Raw genomic sequence first — 13,688 nt, 5'->3', positions numbered from 1 at the left:
GCAACATCCTCCACAACTAGATTGAAGAACAAAACGACAGCAACTTGTCTGTTCCCCTTCCCCCAATTCCCCAGCACTGTTCCCATCCCCCCAATACCCCAATAAAAAAATCTTAAAAAAAAAAAATAAAATTGCAATCCATGAAAACTTTCTGGAAATAAAGTAATCTCTATATCAAAAGGGCCCACCAGAAATGTGGGTAAACCAATACACAATGACCTACTCTAAAGCATATCCTGGCAAAATGATTAGACATTATTAATAAAGAAAAATATCCAAATGACAGCAAGGCAAAAAGGACAAGTAACATACAATGGTAAGAGAATTAAACTGGCAGGACACTTCTTAATAGCAACATGGAAACAAGGCTAAGATAGATCAGCATTTTCAAGCAATTCAAGGAAAGAAAATATGAACTAAGTATTTTAAATCTATCCAAGCTATCCGTCAAGCAGCAATGCTATTAAATTATAAGGGATCAAATACATGGTGATGGAAGGAGAACTGACTCTGGGTGGTGAACACACAGTGTGATATTGACTAACTGTATAATACAGGAACAGAGAGAATCCAGAAATAGACACATTCATAGATGGTCAATTCATTTTAGCAAAGGTGCCAGGCAATTAACTGGGGGAAAGGTACGCACTTCAAGATACAGTGTTGAAACAACTGCACATATGTATGCAAAACAATGAACCTTGACACTCACTTTGCACCAAACACAAATATTAACTTGAAATAGATCAGTAATCTAAATGTAAGAGTTCTATAAAACTTCTTGAAGAAATCTTATGAGGAAACATTTTGTGATCCTGGCTTAGGACAGGAGCAGGACAAATCATAAAGGAAAAAAAAATCATAAATTGGACCTCATCATAATTAAAAATGTCTGCTTTTTGAAAGGCACAGATAAGAGAATGAAAAGATAAGTTACACATGAAGAAAAATAGCTTCAAATATGTGACAAAGGGCACCTATCTCAAAACATACATTTCTCTTAATATTAAGAAGAGAACCCAATATAAAAACAATCACATCTGATTCACCAAAGAAGATAAATGAGTGCCAAATAAACACATAAAAGATGCTCAGTATCATTCATTTGTCATTAGAGATAATGGGGGCAAATTAAAACCAAGTATGACTACATTTACTACAGTGGCTAAAATTTTTTTAAAAATTTGAAAAAAAGTGGTGGCGAGATATGGAGCAACTGGAATTATCACACATTGCTGGTGGGGATGTATAATGGTACAATCATTCTGGAAAAGTTTGGCTGTTTCTTTTGAAGTTGAACATATGCGTACATGTGATCCAGAAATTCTACTCTTCGTTCTTTACTGAGAAGTTAAAATATAGACCTATACAAAAACCTGTACGTGAGTGCTTATAGCAACTTTATTCATAATTGTCCAAAACTGGAAACACAAATGTTCATCAATAGGGAAACAAAGAAACTATAGTAGTTTTCAACAGAATACTGCCTATCATTAAAGAGGAATGAACTACTAAAAAAACAACAGCATGGATAAACCTCAGAAACATTATGCTAAGTGAAGGAAGCTAGAAACAAAAGAGTACATATGCTATAATTCCATTTATATGACATTCTTAAAAATGCAAAAAATATATGGGCAGAAATCATTGCCAAGACTAGGGGTGACAGAAGGGTACTGACTGCCCAGGGGAATAAGAGAACTTTTGAGGGCAATAGAATTGCTTTGCATCTTGATTACAGTGGTGGTTATATGATATACATGTGTCAAAACACACCAAACTGTATATTTAAAAGGGTGAATTTTACTGTTTGTAAATTATGCATTAATAAACCTAACCTTAAAAAAGTATGCAGACTTTTAAAGGCTTTTAATATATATTACCAAATGGCCCTTCCATTAACTTAATTTCTTCTACTCCCACTGAATGTACATTCCCACTGGCATTCTACATCTCATCAGCCTCAATGTAATCAGATTATTATTTTAGACTTTTTCAATTGATAAGTTCTTTAAAACTGTTGCCTCACTGTTTTGCTCTGTGTATCTTAGTTTTTAGTGATGGTGAAATGTTTTCATCTGTTTCTTGGACAGCCATATTTCTTCTCTGTCCTGTCTGTTCATTCCTTTTAATCATTGTTTTAAGAAAGTATTGGGTGTTGTATTAATTTTTTTAGAGCTTGCTATAAATCCTCAAATATTTGTCATAAATATGCTTCCTAGTTTCTCATTTGCCTTTCATCTTTACAATTTTTAAAAAAATATATAAAATTTGAAATTTCTCAATATTTTCTAAGATGTCAGTTTTTTAAAAATATATAAAATTTGAAATTTCTCAATATTTTTAAATATTTTTTCTTTTATATTTTTATTTAGAAATTCCTTTCTTCATTTAAAGTTCAGTTAAACATTCAACTATGTTTTTTTGTAATTTTTTATAGGCTCAATTTTTTTAACTTTTTAAATCTCTGCTGTCTGATCCAATGGCTACTAGTCACACGAGGTTATTAAAATTTTAATTAATTAAAATTAGGCTTTTTCCCTATGGTTTCTTCTAATTTTATCACTAGGTCTTACATTTAAATCTTTAATCCATTTTGGGTTAATTTTTGTGTATGGTGTATGGTAAGGTTTATGCCAATAGCATACTGTTTTAATTACTCTTGCGATATAACACATTTTGAAATCAGAAAGTATGAACAGCTTTGTTCCTTCTCAACACTGCTTTAACTATATTCAGGGTCTTTTGTGGTTACATACAAAGTTTAGAATTGTTTTTTTCTATTTCTACGAAAAATGGCACTGGAATTTTGATAGGGATTACAATGAATCTGTAGATTGCTTTGGGTAGTATGGATATTTTAACAATATTAATTCCCCCAAACCATAAATACAGGTCTTGGCAATGAATTTTTGCAATTTACACCAAAAGCATAGGCAAGAAAACCAAAATAAACATGTAAGACTATATCAAACTAGAAAGATTTATGCAGCAAAGAAAACCATTAACAAAATGAAAAGGCAACCTATGGAATGGGAGATAATATTTGCAAACCACACATTTAATAAGGGGTGAACATCCAAGATATATAAAAACTCATGTAACTCATTAACAACAATTTAAAAAACACAAATAACCCAATTATAAAATGGGCAAAGGACCTGAATAGATATTTTCCTGAAGAAGACATGTAAACAGCCAACAGGTATATGAAAAGTGCTCAACATTATTAATTATCAAGGAAATGAAGACATTACCTCACACCTGTTAGGATGGCTATTATCAAGAAGACATGAGAGTTGGTGAGGGTGCGGAGAAAAGGAAAACCTGTACATTGTTCGTGGAAATGTAAATTGGCATAGTTATCATGGAAAACAATATAGAGGTTCTTCAAAAAACTTAAGAAATAGAACTACCATAGGGGGCTGGCCAAGTGGTGCGATGGTTAAGAACTGGCTTGGGACGCCAGAGGGCCCCAGTTCGGATCCCACATAAGAGTGTCAGTGACACTGCCCTCTACAGCTAAGATGCTGAACAACAGCTCAACCTGGAGCTGGGTTGTTGTTAGTCACCGGCGGCAGCGTAGGCTGCAGCCGCTGCTGCAGTGGGTTGCCATGGGCTACAGTGAGTAGCCAGCAGCCAACGTGAGCAGCCGTCCAGAAGCCAGCGACTGATCTGCCTCGCCTGGGAAGAGCGCAATGATGGTGCCAACTTGCACCAGTGAAGCAACGTCCTCCACAAATTCCCCAGCACTGTTCCCATCTCCCAATTCCCCAATAAAAATCTAAAAAAAAAAAAAAAAGAACTACCATAGGATCCAGCGAACCCACTTCTGGGTATATATCCAAAGTAAAAGAAATCATTATCTTGACGAGATATCTGCACTCCCATGTTACTGAATCATTATTCACAACAGCCAAGATATGTAAACAACCTTAGTGTCCACTGATGGATGAATGGATAAAGAAAATGTGAAATGAAAAAAAGCATGTACGTATGTCATTTGCGACAACATGAATGAAGCCAGAGAACATTATGCTAAGTGAATACACCGGACACAGAAAGACAAATACTGTAGATCTCACATATATGTGGCATGTGAAAAAGTAACCAGAATAGAAAACTGGTGTCAGTGGGTAGGAGTGGAGAAAGTGGGGAGTTGTTGGTCAAAGGGTACAAACTTTTAGTTAGAAGATGAGTAAGTTCTGTGGATCTAATGTACAGCACGGTGACTGTTGTTAATAATGCTATATACTTCAAATTTGCTGAAATTTGCTGAAAGAGTAAGTCTTAAGCGTTTGCACCATAAACAAAACAGAAAAAAGGTTCATTAACTATATGAGGTGATGAATGTGTTAACTTGATTATGGTAATCACTTTTATAGGTTTTCTGGGTTTGTTTTTTTAGCTGAGCCATCCTGCCACCTGTTGGCAGCTCAGCGGCAGCTCAGCTCGGGCCATGAATCAAACCGGGGATCCTGTTGCTCAGAGCTCAAACTCTTGAGCGAGCTCTTAACCAACTGAGCCACTCGGCCGGCCCTCTTTAGGTTTTTAGAGCAGTTTTTAGATTCAATTTTAGTAAATTTAGAGCAATTTAGTTAAAACTGAATGGAAAGTACAGTGAGTTCTCGTATACCCACTGTTCACCCCACTCCCCAAATACAGTCTGCCCTACTATCAATGTCCCGTACCACAGGACTCCATCTGTTTTAACAGATGACCCTACATCGACACATCATAATCACCCAGAGTCTACAGTTACATCAGGCTTCACTCCTGGTGTGGAGGACTCCATGGATTTGGACAAATGCATAATGACACGTATTCGCCACTGCAGTGTCACACAGAACAGCTTCCTTGCTCTAAAAATCATCTGTGCTCCACTTAGTCATCCCTCCCTCTCCTCTAACCCCCGGCAATCACTGATCACTAACGTCTCCATAGTTTTGCCTTTTCTATAAGGTTATATAGTTGGAATTATAAATTTTCATTTAGTAATGTGCATTATTTAAGGTTCACCCATGTCTTTTCGTGTTTTGTTCATTTCTTTTTAATATTATTACTATCGCCCTGTCTGAATGTACCACAGTTTATTTAAGACCTATTAAAGGACTTCTTGGCTGCTTCAAGTTTTGGCAATTACAAAGATAATTCTATAAACATCTATGTGTGGATCTTTGTATGGATATAAGTTTTCAACTCCTTTGGGTAAATACCAAGGAGTGTAACTGCTAGATCACATACTAAAATATGCTCAGGTTTGCAAGGAACCGCCACACTGTGTCCCAGGGGTCATGCCGTCTTGCCTTCCCATCAGCAATGACAAGAGTTCCTGTTGCTCCACATCCTCGCCAGCATTTGGTGTTTGCTGTACTACCCACATTTCAAATGCTTAACGGCCATGTGTGGCTACTGGCTACCATACTGCACAGTAACATACAGAATATTTCCATCATCACAGAAAGTTCTATTGGAAATGCTGCTCTGTTTAAAACCTAATTGTTTATATAGAAGAGGAGCTAATGTGACAGTTTTTTGTTTTTTTCACTGCATAAATTCATCTCTTCTCCCATTGGATTTTGATGGTTCTTTGTTTAAATTTGCTCAGAAGTTCAAAGTCCTGTTCAACCCCTTCTTAACTATATGCCCATTAACAAATTATTTAACCCCACTGAGTCTCCATTTCCTCACCCTAATTATTTATTCGTTTAGTGCATTAAATAAGATAAACAAGGTAAGATAAATCACAACATTCACCATGTTAAGTCCTCATTAGTAAACTCCTCTGGGTTAAGAGTTTGTTTTTTGAATGTCTCAGCATGGTACTTTGAGGACTCTTACTGAAAGCAAAGCTTAATATTATATTTACCTGATCTGGATTTTTGTAACCCAAAAGTAGATTCGCTGCTTTTATATCACCGTGAACGTATTCATTTTCATGTATATATTCCAGTACATCCAACTGTGAAAAGAAATACATAAGGTTATACCGATGTCTATTTAGAACGCATGATCAACTTGAACATTCTGAATATAGAATAACATGTTTTTCATATTAACAATGACAAAGTGACATATTTCACAATTATTTATCAATGCTAAAATATTGCATGTACTGATTGCTCATCCTGGGAAAAAACTGAATAAAATGAGCCTCAAACATTAAGTGTTTTGATGGAGTCTCTGATGGAAGGAACAAGATTCAATGATATTCATGCCTATGCTCCTGACAGCGCGGTGGCCAAATCCCACTGAGCAGAGGAAAAACACATAAAATCTAGGATCTAAAGTGAAAGAATCATGAAGCCCTCACCCAAGGAATAATTGTAAATCAAGTTTTGGGGACCCCAAAACAAAAAAACCTGTCCATGAGCACAGAGAAAGGTATTGCCCCCTGGATAGTAGAAAACACCCTAGCTTCATCTTTGAAGCCTCTGAGCCTTGCATGTTACCTACGCCTAGTGTTCAATAAACATTTGCTGGCTGGCTAGGTAGATAAATGGACAAATGGGAAAAATTAATGAGCTCTATTTGCCACATCCCAACCTGGCATGAGTAGTTTAATCCTATTTGAAATGGAAAAAATAAAATGGAACTTAGACAAACCAAACACAAACAAGATAAGACAAATATGTAGTATAAACAAAATGTGTGCATGGGTGCTATTAAGATTTCATTGCTTCTTATTTGGCAAAGTATATATTATTCATTGCCACACTAATTACTGCCACCATCCCAAACTCATAATAAACACTTTATAACACCCCCATACCGTCATGTGTTTAGTATGGAAAATAATATAATTTGCCGTAGTTTCCATTGTTATAAATATAACTGACAAAAGAGATGTTATTCTTATAGCAATGCAAGCTTGTTCTGATATGTAAAACAAAGCTGTGAGGAAAAAATCAGACTGTAGAACCAAAGCCTAATTGAGTTTGTAGTGCCAAACACAGCACATGCTGTCAGTTACGGAGCCCACTGTTATCAATTTCACCAAAATAGCCTCTACTCTCAAAAACTGACATTTTTAGGGCAATAATCCCTCATTCTCTGATAATTCCACAAAGGGCAATGATTTGTGTCTTGTAACAAGTAAATAATCTGAGGTAGAGTATGTGAAACAAGTCATTCTTTCTTACCATTCGGATACCTAGCTGGAGGACAGTTGACTTTTCAAAAGTACCATTCTTGTCAGAGATCTTCTGTAAATCTATTCCTAGTCTTTCCATGACCAGAAATCTGTATCTGTAAGGAGACATCAAAGAGAGATCTTAAGACAGCAAAGCTTAAAACTTTCTATGTATGAATTGAAACGAGGAAAAATATTCCCAACCTAACAACAAAAACTGATGCAACCTGAACCATTAGAGAATGACTGTACATTAATGATAACGCTGTTCTTTTGCAGGAAGACATTACTCAATATTACTTTGCAGTTAGTATTCTAGTAGAAGAGAATGCTATGCTGAACCACTCACACTGTCTTAGATCATGAAAATCTAAATTAAATATTTCTGAATTTAGTTCATTTTGACTCCATCACCTTCTCGCCATATGGCCCTGAAAAAATTATTTGTCCATACAGAAAATTCTATTTATGTTTGTTTTTGGTCTCGTAACATCATGTTTACTGTCTCTATACATTTTTAAACATGGCTTTTTAAAAATGCTCTTTTCCCTTTTCTGTTTGCACCTCCACCCCGTTTTCTTCTCTTCACTTACATCCCCACATCAACCCCTATTCTACATCTATGCATAACACACATGAACACAGACATATAAGAATTTGTCTTTGTTTTACAAAAATGTGATCTTTTCTGCATCACACTTTTTTCAATAATATCTTATTGAAATCCTTCCAAATCATCTGGTATAGCTCTAACTGATTTACATAATAGGCTGCATAATATTACACGCTGTGGATGTACCATGATTTACTTAGCCATTCAGTCCCCTTTTGGCAGCCATTTACTTTGTTATGAGATTACTGTTTGTTCATTTTGTTTTTATTTATAATACTTAAAGACCGTTTGGGCAAAACGCTGACCCCGGAGCCTATTTTTTTCACCGGGTGGGGGGGGTAATGTATCACCTCAAAGGCTACTATTGAAAGGACAAAATGAGTACCTAACAAATGACAGAATGTTTTTCCTTTTTGAAAATCGGTAGTAATTATTTATATGTGATGATTAGCCATATTTGGTGGTTTTAAAATATTCCAACAAATTCTTGGTTTTGCCTCTCCTCAAGAGATGGAGGTTAATTAATTCTCTTCTCCTGAGTTTGGGGTAGACTTGGTGACTCGCTTCTAGCAAAATAAATACAGTAGAAATGATGGGATAAAAAGACTGTGGCTTTCTTTGTGAATGCACTCTTGTGTGTTTGTGTGTGTGTGTGTGTGTGTGTGTGTGTGTGTACTTTCTCCCTCTCTCTGTTACTTGCTCTAGGGGAAACCACTGCCATGTCTTTGTAACACTCAGGCAGCCCACGGGGGGACCTACATGGTGAGAATATGAAGCCTGCCAGCAAACAAATGAGTGAATTTAGAAGCAGATCTTCCTACGTCTGACAACAGCCACATAAGTGACCTTAAAAACAGAGCCATCCCCAGTCTAGCCTTGAAATGACTGCAGCCCAATAGACAGCTAACTATATCCTCATAAGCAGTCCTGAGCTAGAACCATCCAGGTAAGCCAGTTATACGTAACTGACCGTGGAAACTAAGATAATATTAGTGTGTTGTTATAAGCAACTACATTTTGGGTAACTTGTTACATAGCAACAGATAGACCACATAAAAAATAGTGATAGGACAATATCTGATTATTATAATAATTCCATTTACCTTCTTCCTTTGAATTCAGTGAGACCAGATCCATAAAACAGGGGAATTCCTAAGTAATCAAGTTGTTTGAGTTTTATCCATTTTTTGACTGCAAAGACAAATTTACCAGAAAAAAAGATCCATGTTCTTAGAAAGGCATTTCTCACTTTTGCATTGATGCTAAAATGTATTCAGTTAAACTAAATATAAATTAAGACGTTCCTAAAAATATTTTTTTAAGAATCAAATATATCTCATGGCTTTAAATTCTATTTATCATTATAATTAACACAGAAACATACAAATTTTAAATTAAATCAATTATAACCAAAACAAAAGTAGTCAGTCATAAAATGCATTGGTATCATATATACAAATGTTTATATTCGTGAAAAAAAATTAATTCCCTTATATGCTAGTTAAATTTTTAAATATAACATGCTAACCACCAAAAAGATCAGGAAAGAGGTGGCTGTTTTTTCCCTATTACTTAAAAACCTAAAGCCATGGTAGGTGAAAAAACAGATATCAGGCAGAAAAATCATCTTACTCTGAAATTATGTTATACAGAAATTGTTTTGATTAAATTTAGTTTTGTTTTTTTAATCACATTCACTTAAAACCATCAGGCAGCTTATTTAATTTTTCACTTTTCTACCATATATGTTTCATGTTTAAGACAGCTCTACTGATAAACAATCAAGTTTAATGGATTCTATTTGTCACCCTGACAAAGTTTAAGCAGTTAGTAAAGACTACCGTCTTAATGTTTAGAAGGTTTTATTAAGGAAAAGAAAGTTAATTATTGAGGCCAGACTCATCATTCTTTTTCCTAAACATAATGTAAAAGACCTTGACTATAAAGTCATTACTCAAATCAACTTCCTTAAAGCTTTACTTAGTCCATCTATCTCTTATAGTCTTTATAAAATGCTTTTATTCTCTTTAGCGCTGCTCATATTCATTTCACATTCAAACCCTGAGTTGACATCTGATATCCAGCTCCAATTAACTTCCCAGCATTCAAGTTTGTAACATTTTTAACTTATTTTCTAAATCATCTTAATGTTTAATCACTTCCATACATCTTACCCTAATCCATTCTAAGACCATTCCTTTTATATATATAGACATATATCTATATATAGATATAGATATCACCTATTTTAATTACTTTCCTTACATCCTTCTTATCCAAATGTTTTTTTGTGGGGGGAAAAAAAATTCATTTTTCCCTCTTTTATACTTAGAGAACTCTTGGTAGCTTAGATCAACAACACAAAATGTTTTGTAAAGCAGCAGAAACAACTCTGACTTGAAATACATAACCCATTATGTATGTAATATCAGATTTGTACACCGTCTGTCTTTTTTTATATAACAGCTAACTTATCATTTTACAATAACATTTCTAATTAAAAAGAATTTTCCAGAAGGCTAGAAAAAGACAAAAATATTAACACTCATTTTAGCAAGCATACATATTAAAGTAGCTTGCTTTGCTAATTTTACTTACTACAATCTTTTTTTGCAGCTCTTTGATAAAATTTGAGTTCTGAAAATAATGGGCCATTTTCTTGATATTCCTATAAAAAAGATTAATTTTATTAGGAAAAAATAATCTTAAAGATGGAACTGGTATTTCAACTGTGAAACTATGAGTATACATATGTAATATATAATAGTACTTGAATCATTCATTATAAAAACAGGCACCAGATTTTTACTAAAAATCTCAAAAAAAAAACCAAACACACCACTAAATACACTTGAAGAATCTCATTTTAAAATTTAATACATTGTAATGCTATCTCTCTACAGTCTTATACATGAAAGCAGTCTTTTTATGGAAAGAAATTACTAAAGCACTGAACACTGTATACTTACACACTCATAGACACTCAGTGTGTGCCGACATGGACATCAGGGTGGATCCACTACAAACTACCCTTGTGGCTCATTCTACATGATAGCTCATTTCATTCACTGTACTAGGCACAAGGGATACAAACAAAAATAAAACCTCATCCCTTACTTTAAGGACCTTACCACCGAGAACAGAAAGGGAGGGAGAGGAGGACAGAGGGAGCGAATGAGAGAGGGAGAACACGGCTAGGTAAGATACAAGGATTATAAATTTCAATACAGAAGAGCAAGATCACCAGTTTTTACATCTGAATAATGTGAAAATATAGCATTACATCAGGTTTGATAAGTAAAATTATGAAAAGTATGATGAGAAACATTTTTGCAAAAATAAAATAAAGCATAAACAAGCCAAATATATGTGAAACACAAATTTAAGAGCATTACTTACCACTTTTATTACATGTCTTGCATCTTTATCTGGTTTATTTGTAGGGAAAGCTGCAAAACAAAACACAAGGGGGGAAATAGTTTTTCCCAATTACTGAATGCCTATTATACACCAGACACTGTGCTAAGCACTTTCTATATATTAGTTTATTATATCTTCCCAAGAACTTCTTATGGTAGGTATCATCTTCATTTTACACAAGATCCTCCTAAGGTTTGACAAGTTGAATAATTTGCTAAGTAGCACAATGGGGATTAAAACTCAAACTGTCTGACACCACACCCCACACTCTTTACCATAAACCATATTCAAATATTCAAACACATAAAACCGAAATACCAATCATGTAGATCTAAATGTGGGTGGAAATATTTTATAGATATATAGCAATTAAACCCAATAAATGATATGTAGTAAAATCCACTGATTCGATTTTATTAAATCAAAATCTAAGGTAATTCAGAAATGAAAATTGATATATTTTAGATAGGAAGTTCAAAACAATTTCTACTTGGCAAAATTCTAAAATGAATCAAGTTAGAATAAGAACAAAGGCTTTTAAAAAATTATCTTCTGAGCCTAGCAATCAATGATTTCTACATTAAAGAACACATATTTAATAATATAAGCTCATTTCAATTTCAAATTATCTTATTTCATGTTATTATTTACCATTTGCATTTTAGATGCAGTAATACAACTTCTGAAAATTCTACTGTTAAATTTTTTAATCAACTCAATCCTGTCCACTACATTATCTAAGTGATTAAAAGATTCTTGTTTTCAAATCCTGATAAGGGAAGTTGATGTGTATGTTTATTTGTTATTCATCTATCCTCTCTTCATCCAGTTAGTCTTTCATTCATTCAACTAACAGGTATTTATTTATCAAGAGGCTAGAATATGCGAGGCACTGTGTTAAGAGTTAGGATGATGTTTAAAGGGAAGTGAAAGGAAAAAAGATGGAATAAGTATTGAATACAACTGAAAATCAGCACTTAACAGATTGAGAACAAGATCAAATTCTTCAGGTATATTTTCAGTACATTTATCAAAATGCTGTGTTCTCTTATCGCTACTCCTAACATTTTTCCTTTTCTTTCTCCTAACTCTATCAACTGTTCTTTTCTCTATTACTCCACATGATAGATGTAAACTTTCCTAAAGCATATAAACTATACTTTACATTTGTACACAGACACTATTTTCTTCAATAGTCTCCAAAATTTTTGATATCAGCAATGCTATTAGCCACTTGAAGAAAGTACTGCTTCAGTTTTAATGGATGTTACATATAAATTGTGAACCCAGCTCTCTTTACAGTAACGAAGAAACTAAACTTATTTATATCAGTTAAAAACCACTTTTCATCTTTATTCACATTATGTCGTTTCATTTTCACTCAAAGGAACTGCAGGAGGAATGGTAAAACAACAACAACAAAACCTCAAGAAGGTATATACAGAAAAAGGGAACCAGTTCTGGTATAGAAGGGATGAGAAACACCGTTCCTCCCACCCCATGGCAAACTGTTTTTACTACTATGATGCTCAAGGCTGGGTAGAAACAGCCCTGTCCTAACCCTGGTCCATTTAGCACAGTAACTACTCTAGGCAATGGTCTTTACTTCCTGAGGTTTACGTTGATAGAAACTTCCTGCTTCTTGTCTCAAAACAAGTGGCCACTGCAGCAAATAAAGCTTTAAGCCAAAAAGAATGTTAAGACACATGAAAAGACAAAAGGAAAATTAAGATTCCAACTAGGCAACTTCTGTTGCCACTGGGAAAAAAGATATCAAACCTGTCGTAAGTCGTCCTCCTTGCTGATTTCAATCAGTACATCCCTACCGCTTTCTAATCTGAATCTTCCTTTCATATTATTTCACATGAACATAAGCATGTGTTGACATATACTTGAAACATCCCCACACTTGTCACTTGATAGCCACACAATGTTCTCTATAAGCTTACAAGTCAGATGATATTGGAGGGCCTAAATCCAAAATCAATTGACTAGAAAGCTCTTGGATGTCAACAAATAAATTGTCCTAGTTACCACAGAGGACCCTTTACAGTAATCAATCAGTTAATTAATGAAACAAATATTTATTTTCTACTATAAGCCACGCCACATTCTAGCTAGTGAAATTAAATGATCACAGAAAACAGACATGGTATCTGCTTTTATAGTCTAGTGGAGAAATCAGACATTCATCAAATACTCATACACAAGTCTAAAATTGTAATTATAATAAATGTTAAAGGGAGAGGTAAATGTACTATGAGAAATTACAATTTAATTTGTATAAAAGGGAATGTTTGAGCAAGACTGGTTGAAGAGGTAGTGAAGGGCCCGATTCAAATCTAGTTAATAATTTCTGTTTAATGAAAGTGTGAGGTATATTTGAAAGATAGGAAACACATAATTAGATTTGCATTCTGAAACAGATGCGTACACGACAACGTGGAGAACAGACTGAAGGAGAACCAGAGTGGATGCTTTGCCGATCAGTAAGGATTTAATTCTGACAGAGCAAAGGTGAGA

At 34.4% G+C, this 13,688-nt stretch overlaps 1 protein-coding gene across 8 annotated transcripts in view; it reads right to left on the bottom strand.

Moving 5' to 3' along the window:
- Window positions 1–13,688, bottom strand: part of VRK2 (VRK serine/threonine kinase 2) — a 131,319-nt gene that overhangs the window by 92,381 nt on the left and 25,250 nt on the right. For all 8 annotated transcript variants that reach the window (XM_019629823.1, XM_019629898.1, XM_019630062.1 and 5 more), the window contains exons 3-7: window positions 11,145–11,194; window positions 10,344–10,413; window positions 8,849–8,936; window positions 7,143–7,248; window positions 5,870–5,962 (exon numbers count right to left, since the gene is read on the bottom strand). In XM_019629823.1, the coding sequence (XP_019485368.1) occupies window positions 5,870–5,962; window positions 7,143–7,248; window positions 8,849–8,936; window positions 10,344–10,413; window positions 11,145–11,194 (407 nt within the window). The remainder of the gene's footprint in view (window positions 1–5,869; window positions 5,963–7,142; window positions 7,249–8,848; window positions 8,937–10,343; window positions 10,414–11,144; window positions 11,195–13,688) is intronic.

The sequence above is a fragment of the Hipposideros armiger genome, unplaced genomic scaffold (assembly GCF_001890085.2).
Source record: "Hipposideros armiger isolate ML-2016 unplaced genomic scaffold, ASM189008v1 scaffold_2, whole genome shotgun sequence".
NCBI classification, from domain to species: domain Eukaryota; kingdom Metazoa; phylum Chordata; class Mammalia; order Chiroptera; family Hipposideridae; genus Hipposideros; species Hipposideros armiger.
The sequence above is the reverse complement of the archived record's forward strand: the minus strand, read 5'-3'. Positions and strand labels throughout refer to the sequence as shown.